The sequence below is a fragment of the Acromyrmex echinatior genome, chromosome 1 (genome assembly GCF_024713525.1).
Source record: "Acromyrmex echinatior isolate Ae372 chromosome 1, ASM2471352v2, whole genome shotgun sequence".
Lineage (NCBI taxonomy): Eukaryota > Metazoa > Arthropoda > Insecta > Hymenoptera > Formicidae > Acromyrmex > Acromyrmex echinatior.
In genome coordinates, this window is record NC_141852.1 from 23603736 (window position 1) to 23622247 (window position 18512).

The 18512-nt window shown below is 34.2% G+C and overlaps 5 protein-coding genes across 21 annotated transcripts; 3 read left to right on the forward strand and 2 right to left on the reverse strand.

The window, feature by feature from the left end:
• The first annotated feature begins 141 nt into the window (after positions 1–141).
• Pglym78 (phosphoglyceromutase 78) lies at positions 142–2662 on the forward strand. Its single transcript, XM_011066374.2, has 3 exons — positions 142–481; positions 1131–1628; positions 1711–2662. Exons 1-3 carry the CDS (start codon positions 382–384, stop codon positions 1875–1877), a joined length of 765 nt encoding a protein of 254 aa, XP_011064676.1. The 5' UTR covers positions 142–381; the 3' UTR covers positions 1878–2662.
• LOC105152233 (S-adenosylmethionine mitochondrial carrier protein homolog) lies at positions 2652–9411 on the reverse strand. Of its 6 annotated transcripts, none has more exons than XR_015546712.1 (7): positions 8840–9410; positions 8045–8201; positions 7852–7961; positions 7244–7484; positions 7021–7159; positions 6466–6694; positions 2652–2931 (listed from the first exon to the last, which is right to left on the reverse strand). XR_015546712.1 is itself a non-coding variant. In XM_087411308.1 (7 exons), exons 2-7 carry the CDS (start codon positions 8906–8908, stop codon positions 6568–6570), a joined length of 843 nt encoding a protein of 280 aa, XP_087267434.1. In that variant the 5' UTR covers positions 8909–8980; positions 9139–9411; the 3' UTR covers positions 6437–6567. The 6 variants fall into 6 exon arrangements, 4 of the variants coding, with proteins under 4 accessions (XP_087267434.1, XP_087267429.1, XP_087267420.1 ...); XR_015546709.1 differs by lacking the exon at positions 2652–2931 and adding an exon at positions 6250–6356 and having other exon boundaries at positions 8840–9409; XM_087411308.1 differs by lacking the exon at positions 2652–2931 and having other exon boundaries at positions 6437–6694; positions 8840–8980; positions 9139–9411.
• LOC105152232 (ras-related protein Rab-24) lies at positions 3004–7199 on the forward strand. Of its 4 annotated transcripts, XM_011066375.2 has the most exons (5): positions 3004–3287; positions 4637–4725; positions 5327–5607; positions 5683–5782; positions 7091–7199. In XM_011066375.2, exons 1-5 carry the CDS (start codon positions 3174–3176, stop codon positions 7101–7103), a joined length of 597 nt encoding a protein of 198 aa, XP_011064677.1. In that variant the 5' UTR covers positions 3004–3173; the 3' UTR covers positions 7104–7199. The 4 variants fall into 4 exon arrangements, with proteins under 4 accessions (XP_011064677.1, XP_011064678.2, XP_011064679.2 ...); XM_011066376.2 differs by lacking the exon at positions 7091–7199 and having other exon boundaries at positions 4519–4725; positions 5683–6436; XM_011066377.2 differs by lacking the exon at positions 7091–7199 and having other exon boundaries at positions 4566–4725; positions 5683–6436.
• Positions 9412–12397: 2986 nt separating the features above from the next.
• LOC105152236 (Uncharacterized protein C3orf18-like protein) lies at positions 12398–16302 on the forward strand. 7 transcript variants are annotated; one of them, XM_011066389.2, is made up of 4 exons: positions 12399–12908; positions 13180–13469; positions 13766–13909; positions 13981–14463. In XM_011066389.2, exons 2-4 carry the CDS (start codon positions 13191–13193, stop codon positions 14035–14037), a joined length of 480 nt encoding a protein of 159 aa, XP_011064691.1. In that variant the 5' UTR covers positions 12399–12908; positions 13180–13190; the 3' UTR covers positions 14038–14463. The 7 variants fall into 7 exon arrangements, with proteins under 7 accessions (XP_011064686.1, XP_011064687.1, XP_011064691.1 ...); XM_011066388.2 differs by having other exon boundaries at positions 12399–12901; XM_011066386.2 differs by having other exon boundaries at positions 12399–12893.
• Positions 14727–18451, reverse strand: D1 (D1 chromosomal protein). Of its 3 annotated transcripts, none has more exons than XM_087403166.1 (3): positions 18334–18451; positions 15751–15990; positions 14727–15640 (listed from the first exon to the last, which is right to left on the reverse strand). In XM_087403166.1, exons 2-3 carry the CDS (start codon positions 15970–15972, stop codon positions 15509–15511), a joined length of 354 nt encoding a protein of 117 aa, XP_087259292.1. In that variant the 5' UTR covers positions 15973–15990; positions 18334–18451; the 3' UTR covers positions 14727–15508. The 3 variants fall into 3 exon arrangements, with proteins under 3 accessions (XP_087259292.1, XP_011064683.1, XP_087259298.1); XM_011066381.2 differs by lacking the exon at positions 18334–18451 and adding an exon at positions 17547–17856; XM_087403172.1 differs by lacking the exon at positions 18334–18451 and adding an exon at positions 16378–16462.
• Positions 18452–18512: the final 61 nt, after the last annotated feature.

Genomic DNA, 18512 nt, shown 5'->3' on the forward strand with positions numbered 1-18512 from the left:
TCTACTAAATTCAAAATTAGCAACACCAGGTGCACGAGGTGCAAAAAATTGAAGTCCAGAGAATGGAATAAAGAACAGACTTGCTATTAAATAATAATTTTTTTGAATAATCTAATATCGTGTACGAACAACGTATAACATTATTGTTAATGTATTATTGTATTATTGTAAATGTTATTATAATGTAAAATATCTATTACATGTTTTGAAATATGATATCGGCTTACCGGCCTAGTAAGCTTTATCCCTACTCCTCAAATAATCGGGAAGAATAGGGGGGAAGGGACTTGACTGAACAGCTGAACAAAGGTATTGAATCGAATCGAATTGTGTTCGCTGTGCGCTTCTCTCGCAATTATCTAAGTTTCGCGATCAGAAAAGATGTCGAAATATAGGATCGTTATGGTTCGTCACGGCGAGAGCGAGTGGAATAAGTTGAACCTTTTCTGCGGGTGGTATGACGCCAATCTGTCGGACAAGGGTGCGTAAATGTCGCCCGGCATAAATGTGTTCGTCCAATTCGCCGTTTTCAAGGGCGAAAGGTCGTGTGATTCCACACGAATCTTTCGAGTCTCTCTTCTGAATGACATTATTGATGTACATTACTGCAGTCATATATCTTAAATCATATTAAATCATGTTAAAACTTGATATAATATCGGATAATAAAAATCTTTCATTCATTATAAATATTGGGTCATCTAAAAAGTATCCGCGGTTTTTTGTCACTAGATGGTCCAATATTTTAATTTTGATAAATTGTATTGTGTGCATTTGTATACACTAATATAAATATTTTAACATTTGACATCTTAAACGATTAGATTAAAATTGGATTTAAAAATTTTATTAAATCTTTGTGATACTCAAATTATTCTTCATAAATGAACGAAGATGATGTATCATATCAATGTCATCTACGAGTTTAATATAAATACAAAAATTTTTATTGATTGAATGAATTTATAGAGATCTCAATATAATTAAAGAATATAGTTTATTGATTGCATGGGTACTGATTTAGATGTTCAAAGAACTATACATTGGATTATTACAAAGCATTAAGTTCAATTTTACATAAAAAATTAAAAATTAAATTAAAAATTATTTGTATATCGGAAATCTTGTAGGCAAGAATGAGGCTGTATCTGCAGGAAAGGCTATCAAGGATGCAGGCTATACATTCGATATAGCTCATACATCGGTACTCACAAGAGCACAGGAGACTCTCAAATCGATCCTAAAGGAAATTGGTCAAGAAAATCTACCTGTTCATAAGACGTGGCGTTTGAATGAACGACATTATGGTGGTCTTACTGGTATGAACAAAGCAGAAACTGCTGCCAAATATGGAGAGGAACAGGTACAGATCTGGCGGAGATCATTTGATGTACCACCACCGCCAATGGAATCTGATCACAAATATTATGACACGATAGTGAAAGATGCGCGTTATGCCGATGGGCCAAAGCCGGACGAATTTCCGAAGTTTGAATCCCTCAAATTGACCATCGAGAGGACATTACCTTACTGGAACGATACAATTATTCCACAGTTGAAAGAGGGCAAGAAGATCATTATAGCTGCTCATGGAAACAGTTTACGTGGCATAGTAAAACATTTGGATGGTAAGACACTTTGCTTTATTATTTCATTTATTTTGTTATTATAATAATTTATGAAATATGTATAAATCTATTTTTTTTTTAGAAATGAGCAATGAGCAAATTATGGGACTGAATCTGCCGACCGGTATCCCGTTTGTATACGAATTGGATGAGAATTTCAAGCCTGTCATTTCTATGAAGTTCCTGGGTGATGAAGAGACAGTTAAGGCTGCGATGGCCGCAGTTGCCGCGCAAGGAAAAGCCAAATAAATTAATAATAATAATAATAAAAACCGTCTAATGTGTGTCGATGTTCGAAAAGCAAAAATCTGTTATACTCGTATATCAGTTTAAAAAAATATTTATGAACCTCTAGTTTCGTTATACTACGAGAGAATATAATTCAAGAGAGACGATGGAATTCTTGCTTGAATTAACAAGCATTCCTCGTATGTAAACTAAAAAAATATATATAATATATGTATATATCATAGAATGTCTGAAAATACGTGATTCCTTTCAATCTATATCTATGGATGCGTTTCACTTGATGCTCGCAACGCTTACGGAATTATTTCATCCTTTTTGTTTATCGAATATTAAACAAGATCAAATAATGCTTGCGAACGTTGAGTGTCAAATAAAACGCATCTTATGTATTACATACGCTGTATTTAAAAAAAGTATATGTAGTACCACTTAAGTCCAATTTTTCATTCTCTGGTTTAGTGATTTAATCATAATTAGAAAAACACGATTTTTATATTTTCAAATTAAGTAAGATTAAATCACAATCAGAAAATGAAAAATCATCATAAAAACTTAAATCGAGTACTTTGATAAAGTTTTTTTTTAGAGAAAGAATTCTAAGTAAAATCCTCGTTTTATTAATCAAAGTATTTAGATTCATTATTTAAAACAGCACACTCTGTACAAAATACATTTACTGAATATTATATTTAGTAGTGATAGAATGTTATAAGAGATCAGCAACATTTTTTATTTATTTCTCTTACATTTGTGATGTAATAAAATAAAACCATATTTATTTCTTACACATCTTTTATTATATAATCAACATGTCAAAGATATACAGTTTGCATAAAAGATATAGGCTGGGTTGTTCCACCTTTTAGTAAACTTCATCGTATTCTTATAAAATATTTCATAAAAGAAATATTCCTTTCTTTTCTACACGTGAGGGAGAGAGAAAGAGAAGCAAAGTCTGAAATGATTTGAAGTATTTGAATTCTGAAGCCAAAGCCCGTGCGTTCCGTTTCATGTACGATGTGCATGATATATCATTTCATCCTTCTTTAACATTCTGTAAACAACAAGGAGATCATATAATTGAGTTCAAAGTATCCATGTGCAATACCTTGTTTGATTCCGCCATGATCAGTATCGTTCAATGCTGTTCAGTTGCGTTCAGTGTGTTTCGGAACGTCAATCGGTCAATTTAGAGTGGCTTTTTATCATAACCTTGTATATGTATTCATGTACATTACATGATACTCTGAGAACAAAACTCTTTTGAGGAGGAAGAGCAACCGATTGAAGTCAAATATGAGTCGCGTGGATTTAAAAGTCGTATTACTGGGTAACGCGATGGTGGGAAAGACGAGTCTCATGGAAAGATATGTACACGACTCGTTTAACGGCAATAGACCCTATCAGAATGTAAGTATTTACTTGATTATATGCGTGTGTACGAGGGTGCGTTCACGCAATTGTAGGTCTTCGCACTTAGTCATAATATTTAATTAAGAAGAAAACATTTTTTTTACACGCGTTTCTATCACGTTTTCCAAATTAATAAAATAATCCAATTATTTTATTTCTCAAAAGAACAGAAAGAATGTGAAGATTAATAAAGGGCACACCTAATAGCGTTAATACTCCCTCTTGTACATACTACTTGAAAAAGACGATTCAACAAAGGCGATTGTTGAGAAACAAAGGAAAGAGAAAAGACGTAGTTTTCCTTAGAATTCTTTAAAATCCTCCCCGACAGCAGGACTATTCCTTTTAGCTGAACTTGGCAGTTTTAATTTCGTGCGTTTAAAATTAAATATATCGATGACTATAATTATATATTTGTTCATGTTGAAATCCCAAAATTTTTTACATTTAATGACATGAATACATTCGGGCGTTAAAGAGACATATAGCAAAAATAATGATTGCAGAAAATGCAAGCAATGTAAATAAACCTAATGTGAAAGAAGTACACAATTTAGTATACATTTGTGAGCGTTTCAATTAATTTATAATTATAATATTTCGTTTTAAGTTTAATTCACATACATAAAAATTTTCAAAAAAATTAGTTTTTAAAAGTATTATAATTGTAATTCATTATAGTTATAACTTTTCACCAGTGATATTCAATGCTGATACAATCCTAGTGAAAATTTTTCTCAGAATTTTCATATAATTTTTTAGAATTTCTCTATAAATTTATAACTTTCTCACATTTTTTTATACGAATTGAAACATTTCTCAGAAAATCTACATCTTTTCTCAGAATTTTTCATATATGTTAATTATGAAATATCGTAAGATTTTTAAGATTTTTTGTATAATTTCTGATGAAATATTACAAAATTTAAAGAATTTAAAAATACTTTTAAAAATTATGAGATGAAAAATTTAAAAATATTTCAGAATTCACTTGTATGAGAAATTCTGAGAGAAGATGTAAATTTTCCGAATATTTCTGAGTATTTCTGAAAAATGTTCCAATTCGTATAAAAATTATGAGAACAATTTTCACTAGGGAGTCGTTACAGAAATTAAAGAAAAAATAAGAAACGAATTGCTAACAGATATTTTGTAAAAGAAATGCAGCTAAAAAGAATGGGCTTAGTCAATTTGCGAGCACTAATATAGTACATCTTGTTTCTCTTAGTCCGCGACATTGTGGAAAGAAAATTATAAAATAACATTGTATTAAAGTTTGCACTGAGAATCGTCTAAATGGAAGGGAGGGCGTCATACCAATTAATCCAGTTGAAATTATGCCGCAGACAATAGGCACTGTGTTTGCAGCGAAGCGAGTGCAAGTGAACGATGTGACACTTATTATGGGAATATGGGATACTGCAGGCAGTGAGAAGTAAGTATATAAAATTACTACATCATGTGCCCAACTCGAAATTTTGACGTTAAAATTGGTGCTTTTTTTTTTAGGAGATACAGTAGACACAAATGTTCTATTCTTCTTGACATTTAATGAATAACAGATAAAACGAAATTTATATCGACTGTATCTCCTAAAAAGAAAGCAGCTACAGTGTAACATAATGATTATTTCTTTGTTTAACATTGGCAAACAAGGATATAATGATTCATTGTGTTAACTGTATCTGTCTCTTGCTGGAAAGCACCCAATATAGAATAACCCAATATAGAATAATAATAAATTCGGTTACACTCACTACATTAAATTAGTGCACATTACAAACTGCTTTATGTAAAATAAAAATGACATAAAAAATATAATCAATTTTAACAATGAAATAATATGTATATATTCCATCAAATAACGTGACAATATCATTTTTAAGTACTTTAATCATTGAAAATATTTACATACTTTTACATTTAACTTTGCTAATTTTAAGCATAACAGTTTTTAGTATAAACTAATCTAATGTAATGCAAGTGATCGAATTCGTTATAATATAGCATCAATAGCTGTTATCATTAATTATTAGGTATGACGCAATGACTAGAACGTATTATCGTGGTGCCAAAGCTGCCATAGTGTGTTATGATATTACAAAATCGAGTACGTTCCAAAGAGCAAAGCATTGGGTAAGAGAACTTAGAAGCATTGAAGAGAATTGTAAAGTATATCTTTGTGCCACCAAGAAGGATTTGTGCGATGAAGGTTTTGTATCAGACGATCCAGATATACAAAGTGTTGTAGAGAGGTATGCGAGTGGTACACAGACCAAACTTTTCGTAACGTCTAGTAAAACGGGAGAGAACGTAGGTAAGAAAGTATTACATTTAATAAACGTTTTATTTTATTTACAAAATGTATATTTATTATATCTGTTCTTTATAGCCGAATTGTTCGATGAAATTATACAAGATTTCGTATCCAATCCTGAAAATTTGCAAAAGGTAGAAGAAGCAATTGTTCTAAGCAAAAAAACTGGGGAAAGGTATTGTTGCGCAATCTAATATAATCAGTATTTGTACTTATTGTATTCTTTTATGTTTTTTTATACTAGATAATTTATCTCTAATATTATGATAAACATAATGAAATAGATTCTAATGTATTGTTAATGACCAGTGTGATATTATTTTGTTTATTAGTAAAAGCTCAGAATTTTATATATGCAATGTTGTTAGCACAACACAACTTCGCAAAAATTAGATATTTAAAAATTAGATTAGATATTTTAGCAAATAGCAGATTAAAAAAAAATATATGAAATGTGCATGTACAATTTTGTATACTTGAAAAATTATGCGATAAGCAGTTTAAAATTTTAAATATGTGATTCTTGATCATTTAGCTCTTTTTTTCATATTTTGGTAAAATGAATAAAATTTGTTCATAATCACATGAATGCGATTATGAATTGCGATTGATAAGATTCAGTGATAGAATTATATTCCTGAATGTATACGAAATGTAGATTTTTTATTTTCATGATAAATTTCAAAAATTTTATACTTATTATTACATAGAAATTTGAAAAATGTTTTACTTCAAAATTCCTTGACAGGCTGAAAATAGATAAACGGGAATTTTTCAGTCCTAATTTTGTTACAGTAAAATATTAGAAATGAATAAACTAAAAAAAAAATTTTTTAATTCAATCAAATTTATTATTACCTTTTGGAATTAATCCCAGTAGAACATTACTGATTGTGAGTGAGAAAACTCATTTACTGGTCTAATGTGGTATCTAATTCACATAACTTTTTTATAATTTGTTCACTTAACTAAGGCTTCACTAACTAAGTAGGATATATAAAATTCTCTAGCTTGTTCATAAACACCAAAAAATATAAACCCACCCATAGTAAAACCAGTTACTCTCGGGAGAAAACCAGCAAACAACCTAAAAAAAAACATTAAATATATATAAGAAAGGAACTACGAGCCAATATATTTGTTACAACATTCAAGATGATCTCATGATAGGTTGAAACGTTTTATTATATTTGTGATTAAATTTTGTCAGTAAATTTCTACGTTTGTTTATAATTATCTTGAATATTGTAATAAATATATTATATTGGCTCGTAGCTCCTTTCTTATATGTATTGAATTTTAATCATTTGAGTTTTCTTATAATTTTAATTCTAAAATTATAAGAAACATTATTCTTACAACTTCAGAAACAGATTTCGATTGAAAAAAATATATTTTATACACAACCCTCACCCTTTAAAACCGTAGTGTCTATAAACCTCTTTCAACATTGTCGATATTTTAACTTCCTCTTTTTCTGCAGATGTACTAGATAACATAATTCTGGTCTTTGCAACATCTAATGGCGTCGTTATGGCGGCTGATATAGCAACTGAAAAATAAAAAAAAAATTAAAAATCTCATATAAGTAAGATTATTGTTCTAAAATTATTTTACTAAGTACTAGATTTATTACCTGACGCAGCTCCGCAAGTGGCACCTTCCAGGGGTGTGCATTCCCGTTCTATTTGTTGGGTCCAATAAAGCTTGAAATATTCCCATAATGGCATTTGAATCACACCAAATGGCAAATCCCGAAGGACAGTGCTTCCATAACCGCGATATAATGTTCTTAATTTCAGTCGATGCGTATCAGACAAAAGCGCTTGTTTCCTTTGTTTAATTACCTCGACTGGTACTCGAACCAAGCAGGCAGTCTGCACAAGTGAATCAAATTTTATTATATTTTCGATATTTATAAAATATGATTTGTACGAGATGATTTTGAAATATTGTAAAATATTCTAAGGAATGACTCCTTATATTAATTCAAGATGAAAATTTCATATGATCATTTATTTAACTGTAAAATGATCTTAAATATAAGAACAATCTATGAATAATTTGAATATCAGTCTTAGTGCAGTGACAAATAGATCTATAAAACATTTGATGCTTTCCATTTAATGACAAAACGACGTTTCTATCTTTGTTATTGAATATTAAGAAAGATAAAATGTTTATGTTGATTTGTATCGCTAAATAGAAAGCATTAAATGACCATTATTGAATGCAATTACTTACTATTTCAGAAGATGATGCTGCGATCATGTGAATGATGGAATGATACTGATTTGGTACATATGGTTGCGAATATTGTTTTATTCCTTCATAAGTAATAAAAAATATAGCAGCTGTAATATTAATATTTTCATTAATATTACAGGAAAAATATTTTTTTTATATAACTGTGTTTTATTTCAATATTAAATTATACCTGACGGAGCTGAACCTAGTACTACAGGCCCTATGCCTTTGTACAGGTACCTGAAACCGCCGGATTGGAAAAATCCATGTTGACTTTGCAAACGCGTTTTCAGGGTATCCAATGGGAAAAGTGTCACGTCACAAACGACTCCTGCAAGAGCACCTGACTAACATGAAGCAACAATCATTTTCTAATAAAATTATATTGATGTCTATTAAAATCTATTGACAATATTTTAATATTTTAACTAGGTTACTTTAAGTAAAAGTTTCTGTATTTGTCAGTAATGATTTATTTGATAAAAGAATTTCATTAAATATTTAAGACATCAAAGAAACAATAAATGATAAATTATATTAAATTATATTTAAAAAATAAAATAATATACTAAAATAATTTATTAACCTTATATTAGTCAAAATTAGTTTTTTACGTTCGAAATATTAATAACAAGCAATCTATTGATGATGTAGAAATGATTTATAAGAAAATAAAACGCAACTATTTACGGTCATTTATGAAAATCAATTTGTAAATAACAGTAGGCATGTGGAATAAATCAATAAAATTTAACGCCTGATAAATAATCGATATGAGATTGATGAGGAAAACATGAACTATAATTAGCCGGTGAATTATAAATGGAATATGTTGTTTATATAAACAATATCAGAAATTCTCAAAAAATTACAAAAAAACTTAGAAAAGATAACAAGTGACAAGTATAAAAAATAATATAGTTAGATAACTCGCACGTGATAAGTTTAATAATCAGCCGGTAACCATGGACGAAATGACACTTACGATAAATGATGTAAATAAGATATCTCTCTTCGAAAGATTCGGTGCGGACTCTTTTTGTTCGTGAAACATTTCCTTATCACGTTATGCTCCGTCTCGACGTTAGGTCCGATTAATGAGAAGATTTCAAGAAACGTCATCGAGCTGATAAGTAGGAAAAGTGGTTCTCTGATCAAAAGATTACCTTATATCACGTGCCAGATCTTTCGGCAGAAAAAGTATTCACACAATCATTGACGAGGACAACAATTATTATCGAATACTGAATATTTTGGATCATGTATGTTTGCCAAAACTTGTACCATTCATGATGAATCGACATATGATGTAAATGATGCAAGCCGAGGAAACACGTGTTCTGTATCGGCCATATACATTATCATACAATACATAAGTAAGCATATTGGTATATGTGAAGCCCGTCGTCTGCTTTTCAGAGTCGGACTTAACCTAATCTTTCCAACAATTCGCGGGAAAATTGGAGTAAAGTCTGTGACACACGATACTTGTTTTCCTACCGCTGAATTGCTAGCTGGATTAGAATCTCGCCATCGTATTGGCTGCGATTCTGCCAGTACGATTCTAATCTAGCAAGGAAACAAGCATCGTGTGCCGCAGGCTTAATATACTTTCAAATAAAATAAAATAAAACTTTAAGGGATACCGCACAATAAAAGGAACAGGGAACAGAAAATAAAGGCTGTGGTCAAAGTCTCGCTTTGAAGCATTTGATGGACTAATTAGCAGAAAGAATTTTACAAACTGACCAGTTAAAAAACGCTTCAAAACGTTTGCAGCATCGCGTTGACTGTACCCAAGAGAATAAGAATTTCAACCTATTAGAAATCATGTATTGTGAAATATACAGTTCTGATAGGTTGAAATGCTTATGCTCTGTTCCCTGTTTCCTGTTCCTTTTATTATGCGAAGCATAACAGTGTCTTTCGGTACATCGTCCATTTTTCAAAGCTGGAAGATGATAAATCGATATTTGATTCATAATATCGTGTTGCGATATTATGAATCAAATGATATAGCACGTGTGTGGATATATCCATGCATGTTCGTTTTTGTAATATATTGAGTCATCTAAAAAGTATCCACGGTTTTTTGTCACTAGGTGTTGATGGTCAATACATCTAGTGACAAAAAACCGCGGATACTTTTAAGATGATCCAATATATAAATCTCTTGAATTACAAAATAGCGACTTTTCCCAAATGAAAATAACAATAAAAACGTCAAATGATTTTTAATCGATTTCATTCATAAGGGTCGGTTGTTCCACTTTTTGGTAAATTTTACCTGTGAGATAAATCTTAGTAATCTGCGTATGTAATTCGGTAATCTTGCTTCTTATCCAACAGGTAAAATTTACCAAAAGGTGGAACAATCGGCTCTAAAACACATTAAATAAAATCGCTGTCTACTAACTTGACGAATGATAAAATTTGTTAATAACAAGAAAAATACTATTAACTATTACCAAATGTTTAAATACTTTTCCTGAATTTCCCCAAACGATTCTCAAATTATGTAGACATAAATAAATTAAAAATATTCAATTTGTCTGCTATCTTGTCAGTGATCTGTAAATCCTTTTTATGGATTTCAGGGAATCGATTCTGTATTTTGAAACGAGGTGAAAATTACAAAAGTGAGCGAATTTACTAGAACACTGATAATTTAATTGGTCAACACCTAGTAAATTTGCTCACTTTTATAATTTTCACCTTGTTTGAGGATACAGAATCGACTCTCAGTTGTCGTTGGCAACAATTGTGATCACGTAATCCTTTTGACGTTAGAAAATAAACGTTTCAGCGTCGCATGAAAAGGCACGCTATGGCAGCAATTCGTTGCTATTGATTAAAAATTTTATATGAGATGATGCACTTCCAATGCAAAATATTGGGTCATCTAAAAAGTATCCGCGGTACTTTGTCACTAGATATATGACCATCAACACACATCTAGTGACAAAAAACCGCGGATACTTTTTAGATTACCCAATATATTTTGCCGCATCTCATTGAAGTTCAATCGAATGAGCAACGAAAGAATTCGAACAGCAAAGAATTTGATGTCGAGAAAGTCTGCAATATTTGCAAAAAATGTGAAAATTGATAATACAATGAGTATATTTTTATTAAGATTTGAAGTGATGGGGATATTCTAAATTCTAAATAATTACTTGAAATAGTAATTGTCCAAATTGTAATTGAACTAACCAATTACCATATAATCACAAGTTTTTATCTTTTTAAGTTTTCCATATTAATTTTCGAGCTGAGCAAATAAAAGACACATATTTGAATTTAAACTTTATACATATGCTGTTGCCATTATTCCTTTTCATGCGTAGGAAGTGCAGAAGTAATTTTGAAAAATTTGTATCACGTGACATTTTTGCTGCCGCAGCGTGCTGCGCATGAAAAGGCACCTTAATATTTCATATAAGATACAATATAAGAGCTGCGTTCGGTAATGCAAATCTGAGACATCGGATATTGCTCTTATATTATAGTAGTATAGTAGTATAGTATATGTCACGTATACTATAGAAAAAGAGCACTCCTGCGCCTCAGATTTGTATTGCCGAACGCAGCTCTTGTATATATTTCCATCATGGTATGGTATAGTCACAGTAACGCAACTCAATGGCTGCGATGAAATGCTTCAAATGCTTCGAAGCATATGATAGACCAATTAGAAGAAAGAATTTTACAAACTGACTAGTTAAAAAACGCTTCAAAGCGTTTGCAGCATCGCGTTGACCGTATCCTCTGTTGGCATCTTTGATGTTAGTGTTGATCAAAATGGAGTGCGCATGCGTGAAATAAGTAAGTTACCTACCGTTGCCATAGTTATCATCTAAACTTCTTTTTTTTTCATTCTTTTTTCGCTCGTCAAAATTCCTCGAAAAACTCACTAGATTTATTCGCATCGTATTCCAACGAATGCGTTGAAGTGAATAAGAGCTATTATAGGAATATATTGGAGTATATTAGAGCATGCAATGTGAATAAACTTACTTGCAATGAAATAATTTAAACTTTATGAAAATTAAAAATAAATTGTAAATATATTGAAAAATAAAGAAAAAAATATAGAAAAATTAGGAAAAATATTAAATTAACTTAAAAATGTATATTTGTATAAAGAATTACGTAATTATATAACTATGAAAATATTATGAGAAAGCTGATATAAAAGAAATTTATATCCAAAAAATAAATTTAAAATACAATAAATAAAAAGAAATCTTTCATACTCGATTTTCTATGTTACTTTTGTTTATTTTTTTACTTTATCATTTTTTCACAAAAATTAGACCAAACTTTCGAGATTTCTCACACAATATTTCATCAAATAGACAATACACGTAACACTTCCTTCTAAATTTCTACTCTGAACCATGTATACTTGAAAAACAAATGCTTAAGTAGAACACTGAAACGCTTATTTAAATAGAAAGAGAGAGAGAGAGAGAGAGAGTTATAAAAAAAGGAGCAAAAGAGACGTGGCAACTTACTTATTTCCCGCATGCGCACTCCATTTTGACCAATATAAAATCAAGAGAGTTGCACTACTGTATATACTGTGGTACAGTGTGATAGATCAACTTCGAACAGTTCGGAGAGGATCAAAAGATCACCATCGGATCTAGACGATAATGCAATGCAATGGAGTCTGTCTGATACTTCCAAGGATCCACGGGAATACCAAAGTGAGATCTTACGACGTCTAATGATAAAGCCGGAGTTATCTATCGTTAGATGAATAATTGATAAGACCGATGTGATGACGTCGGTGTTCCCCTCATTGACATGTGAAAACGATATTCGAGGATGATAGGATATCCAACAACGAGCACATGATATCACGTAGCTGTCGTAGCGCGGCGGGAAACGCGCATGTTTGTTGACAAAGCACGAAGAAAGAAAGAGAAGGAAATATAACAGAGATAGTTTAGTTTGATATCCACATTTCCTATAAAATCTAGACTATGGGCCTATCTGGATACAGTTCAAGAAGACAACACCAAGCCTGAGAAGTAATAGCGTAAGAAGTTAGCAAACGCATCTTGCTTTATGCCTGTCTATTACAAAAAAAGAAATTACTAATTTTATTAATACTTGACATAAGATATAAATATGTGCCACACAATGCGAGGAGCTTTATAAAGTTAGCGTAATTAACTGATGGCTTAACAACAATTAACTGAGCTTTTTCTAATACAATGCATGAGAATAATGATACAAATGATGCGAGAGAATACAACGCAACAGATGCCACCGAGTCTATTTTGTACACTGTACTGGTGAATGATCTTGCGACAGATTCCACAAGCATGCCAAGTACAATCTACAATGACAATGTGTCCACGACGGCGTACGTAGAGTTGCCGCAAGACAGCGAGAATAATCAACGATTGTGGAATATATCCAAAACCGCGATAACTTCATTATCCGAACCTACAGCGATATCATTTAACACTTCAAGAAGCACTATGATATACACACCGACAACCGAATCGTTCGATGAATTTGGTCCGCCAGAAGGAGTAGAATATATTTTTGTACCACTCGGTGTAGTGGTTTCTGTTATTATACTATCAGCTGTGGTATGGGTAGCGATATCACTTTTGTCATTACCTTGTGACGTTTTCCCCCTGCCCTGTTTTTATTTTTGCACACAACATTATGCAAGTATCAATACAATGTGTGATGTATCTATCATTCTATGTTTTAATATTTATATTGTAATATATACAATCTTATTGTTTTATAAAAATTACAGATAAATGTGATACGATCATACAAATCTTGGCATATGTTTTTTTTTCAGCAAAATTTTATATCCTGCTTTTCTTGCTAGGTATAATTAAGATTTCTCGAACTTTAATATCTAATTTGGTTTTTAAAGGTATTGATTATATCGAGAAAACGCAAGTTGGAACGTTTAAGACACAGACTCATGCCAATGTACAACTTTGATCCTGGAGAAGAAGAGGAGGATGATTGGGAGACCGAACTGTTGGACGAGTGCTATAATACACATCAGAGACGAGTGTGTAAGATTGTTTTCGCTCATGATTTGCGCAAGTGCTTTAAAAATAAGAATCATTGTTGATTTTACAGCAAGGATACCAATCCATGGATACTGAAGAAAATGCAGAGCTATTCAGTGGTCACTAGTAGTATATTTTTGCATAGCATTTATATCATTTTTTCATTAAGCTATAACTATCATAAGCTAAAGACATTTCTTTATTGTAATTTTTATATACACATCGTTATTAAGCATACCGGAATTTACAACTTTAGCTAAAAACTATATTTTTTCTTATACAGATTCTTAAAGACCAAAGTTTTATAAAAATAACATATTTATTAGAAATATATTTGATAATTCCAATTTTCAACTTCTTTTTATAGCCTAATGTCATCTAAATTATACACGAAAATAAATTTTAAATTGTTTTATTATAATTGAATATTATACGTGCACACACAAGTTTCAAAAAATCAGTCAATTAATATGTATATAATACATATATAGACATATATTGATTTTTACGTAATTAATTTCATAACAAAATACAAATATGAAATTTTTCATAACTTTATTATTTATACAATTCATTTTAATCATATTCATATCTTCCTATTTTTCTTAAAGATTATTCTTTCCTCATTCAAAATAACTGGTTATTTTATTTCCCTATATTATTCTTTTCCCTTTGATAATTTTAAAAAATAATGCTTCTATCGTTTAACGAAACGATTATAAGTTATGCTATTGTTTTGTATATTGTCACAACTTCGCGATAAAGTGTAGAATTTTTAATCAAAATCTTAAAAATCGGGGAAAATATAAATGCAAAATTAATAAGAGTACTTTGAGTTTATTTACTTTAATACAAATTTGACATTCACACATATGCTTGCCTCAAAAACGACAGTAATATACATTAAGAAAGTGTACTTATTAATGTTAATTAGAAAAGAATAGTCCCTGCATATGTTACATACAAGAAGTTTCTTTTTCGTGTTTACCTTTCTCTATCTCTTACAATATAAGATCAGTATGGAATTCTTTTTTTTTTTGGCTTCATGAATCGCGTAATATGCATATGAAGGAGAAAAGGAGGTAGCAAACATGTGACACAATATTCTCTATACTGCGAAAGTTTTCTTTAATTAGAAAAAAAGTTTATCAAACCTCACTTCTCGGGCAAATTAAAAAAGTTTCGAGATCGGCATCGTAATCCAGTCTTTTACTGTTAAAGAAGGTTACATGTACGTAGTCTTAGTACTTAAAAGTATGATTTTCATTTATCATTTAATAGTAGTGATGTCAAGTAAATATAAAGAACTTAATAAATTTGTAACACAACTTTTGTATCCGACGTTTCTTAATAGTAACGTGAATTCATCATCATCAACGTGTGGCAATGTGCACTGTGAACTAGAGTGTTTCTGAGAAAACTCGAGTATCAGGACAGTGTTCACCGCTTCGACACTCGCTCGAGAGTTAAATCAGGTTAAAATAAATGAAAAGTAAACCTTAAAATGAATCAATTCAATACGACGTTCTATTTAAAGGTCTTCGAAGGATAAGTCAGCTGTGTTAGTTTCGTCCTCCTCTATTGCATCTGTGGATGCTTCAATTCTCTTCTTCCTCCTCCTCTTCTTCTTGCTCGTCTTCATCTTCACCAGTAAGTTCGGGTTTCTCTTCTGTCTTTTTCGGTCTACCGCGACCACGTGACGAAGTAGTTGTGCCTTTTGGTGGTCCTTGCTGTAAGTTCAATAATTTTCTTGTGAAAATAGATGATTAAAATTAATTATACAGACAATAATATTAGTAGTTGGTGGCTTAACAAATATTTCTGTCTTAATTCTTCTTACCTTCTTCTTGTGGGAGCCCTTAGGTCTACCCCTTCCCTTTTTAACAGGTCCAGGTGGTGCATCATCCTCGTTGTCAGATTTTGCAGGGCGTACTGCATTATTCTTTTCTGCAGCAGGTCTACCCCTCTTTTTGGGCTCCTTAACAGCGTTCTTATCTGCCTTAGCTGGCCTGCCTCTCTTCTTTTTTTGCTCTTCTACCACAGGGGAATTGTCGTCTGACATATTTATTGTCCTGTTTCACTGTAAAAGCAAAAATCAATATCGATTATTTCTCTTAATCGCCTTGTCTCTTTTTCAGATTGTATCTCTCCGATAAGATGAATGAAGAGCACCAACTAATACAAGGAGTTCTCAGTTATTTGTGTATACATGTGTATATGCTGTGCGGCTAGTGTGAAAATAATTACTTGCTATACTAATAATTATTTAACATTGCCCATCAAATGAATTCCTTGTGAATATATCCTTTGTACTCGCGGCTAATCCTTTAACTCGCAAAATCTCTTAGTGCCATATATTAGTAAAATAAATAAATAAACGTGGTAAAACAAATATTTATCTATCAAAATATGTATCTACATGTAGAACATAAATGTGTATCTTTTCAGAAGAATGTATTAACCTTACATAGACAGATAAAACCGATAACGAGTTCGTGCCTATCGCTGTTGTTGAACAGAGCTCAGATACATTGAGGTTCTCGAATCTCAGGAGAGAAAAAAAAGGGTAAAAATAAAAGAACGAGTGTGACTATCGATCTTTCAATATTTTCCTCCCGTTGTCTCGCGCGCTTAAAGGAGCATTGGAGATCGCGACGAGAGAGAAAAAGTGAAAGAGAAAGAGAGAGAGAGAGAAAGCAGAGTGCGCAAACGCGCTGCGAAAATCAGTACTATCAATTACGCGCCTCGCAAGTTTACGAGAAGAGATACGCGGTGCGCGATGTGCAATTTGCGTCGCAAAACGCCTCTTTGGCGCGGCGCGATATGGCGCGCGGCTTTCGGCGCGATCGAAAACAATTCCTTCGCGGGTTTCAATAATTTACTCTTATATTGCGACTCAAGCAAAATCTCACGTTCTTTATTCCGCGGTAACTACGTCGTCAAATATCGTCGCAATTGGCTGAAAGTCGCGTTCGCAGGCTAACGGCGTCTGTCTTCTTCTTACTCCGAAAGTTTCATGCCCGCCATTTTCAAAATTTGCAAACGGATCGCGTCGAGTCCCGACGGGGACGCCGCGTCGGTTCGATATCGGAGGAAGGAACGAGCAAAATCGCTATTATCATTTTTTTTATCCTTGAATTTTACACGACGGCGACAAGTCTCGTCGCCTCGCGACGAGGAAATAACCGTACGGACGACGGGACACGGCCGCGTCGACTCGGGGAGACGCCATGAGAGAGAGAGAGGCGCGATATCATGGCGTCCACGAGTCGTGTGTGCCTCCGCGGCGGCGGCAGCGGCGGCGGCGTCGTCTATCCGCGCCGTTGAGAGACCGCGTCGAAACCGCCGTGCCGATAATCTCTGCAAGTAACTGCGCCACGGTAACGAGGAGCGCGGCGAAAAATCCGTCACAAGCCCGGCGAATTATCAGACACGCTTGGACGGCGCGGTCGCGCGCGCTTACCGTCGAAATAAATAATATCCGCCTCACGGTTAACGGCCGTTTTGGAATAAACGACATCGGAGGAATTGGGAAATGAGCGTGGTTCACATAAATGAGTAAACGACAACGACCGTTGAACGCGCGCGCACGCAGGCACACACGCCCGCCCGCACCAACTCGCGCACTCCACTCACCTCACCGCTCGGTACAGATGAAGAAAATTTGATCTCGCGTATGTCGGACCACGTACTCCTGCTCCGCGGAGAACAAAGGTTTCCCGTTGCCGGTCGGCAGCGCGGCGCGCGTAGTGGCGTGGCGGCGGGTAGGTGATGTCTCGCGCCTCGCGGTCACGTCGCTTCGTGTTGTATCGTATCGTATCGTATCACGAGACGCCGTGCGGCTCTTCGACAAACGCACTCTCGTCAGTCTCGTCTCTCGGCCGCGGACTCGCGTTCGCTCGCTCGCTCGCTCGCTCGATCACTCGCGTTTGCCCGCGTCGTGTGGTGCACTCGGCACGCTCTCGGCTCTCGTTCGCTTCGCTGCCGTACCGCCGTGTATTAACAGGCGCCGCTGTGCCCGCGCACTCTACACACAATCACGGACACGGGATACCAACGTGCGCGCGCGCGCGCTCGCTCGTTCTCACGCACACTCTCGACTCTCGTATACGTGTTCCGCTACCGCCCCGCCGCGCCGCGCCGCGCCGCGCCGCAGACGTAACGCAGCCTCCACTCCTCTGTCCTCTCTCGTCTCGTCTCGTCTCGCGATCTCGCGCGCGCTCTTCGGCCCTTGGTGGCGGCGAGCCGAGCCGAGCCGGCCGGCGGCGGTAAGCGGTTGGCGATCCGGCTTCCAAAAACGAACGACCTGTCGCATCAACGTACCCGAGTCGTCATCGTCGACGTACAGTACAACTAGCGATACAAAACACACGCATACACGTAAATGCGACGTATGTATATACGAAGTCAACTGCCAACTTACCGAGAGAATACCAAGCCACAACTGACCGACGACGATACACTGCGACGCGATTCGTCGAGCTGCAATTCGCAAGCCGAGGACCTCTCTCCCTCCCCCGCCAGTCCCCGATCCGTGAGCGCGTCAACGAATTCCCGCCAAAAGATCGCCCCGCGCGCGCGGTGGTGGTAGCGGTGGCAGGC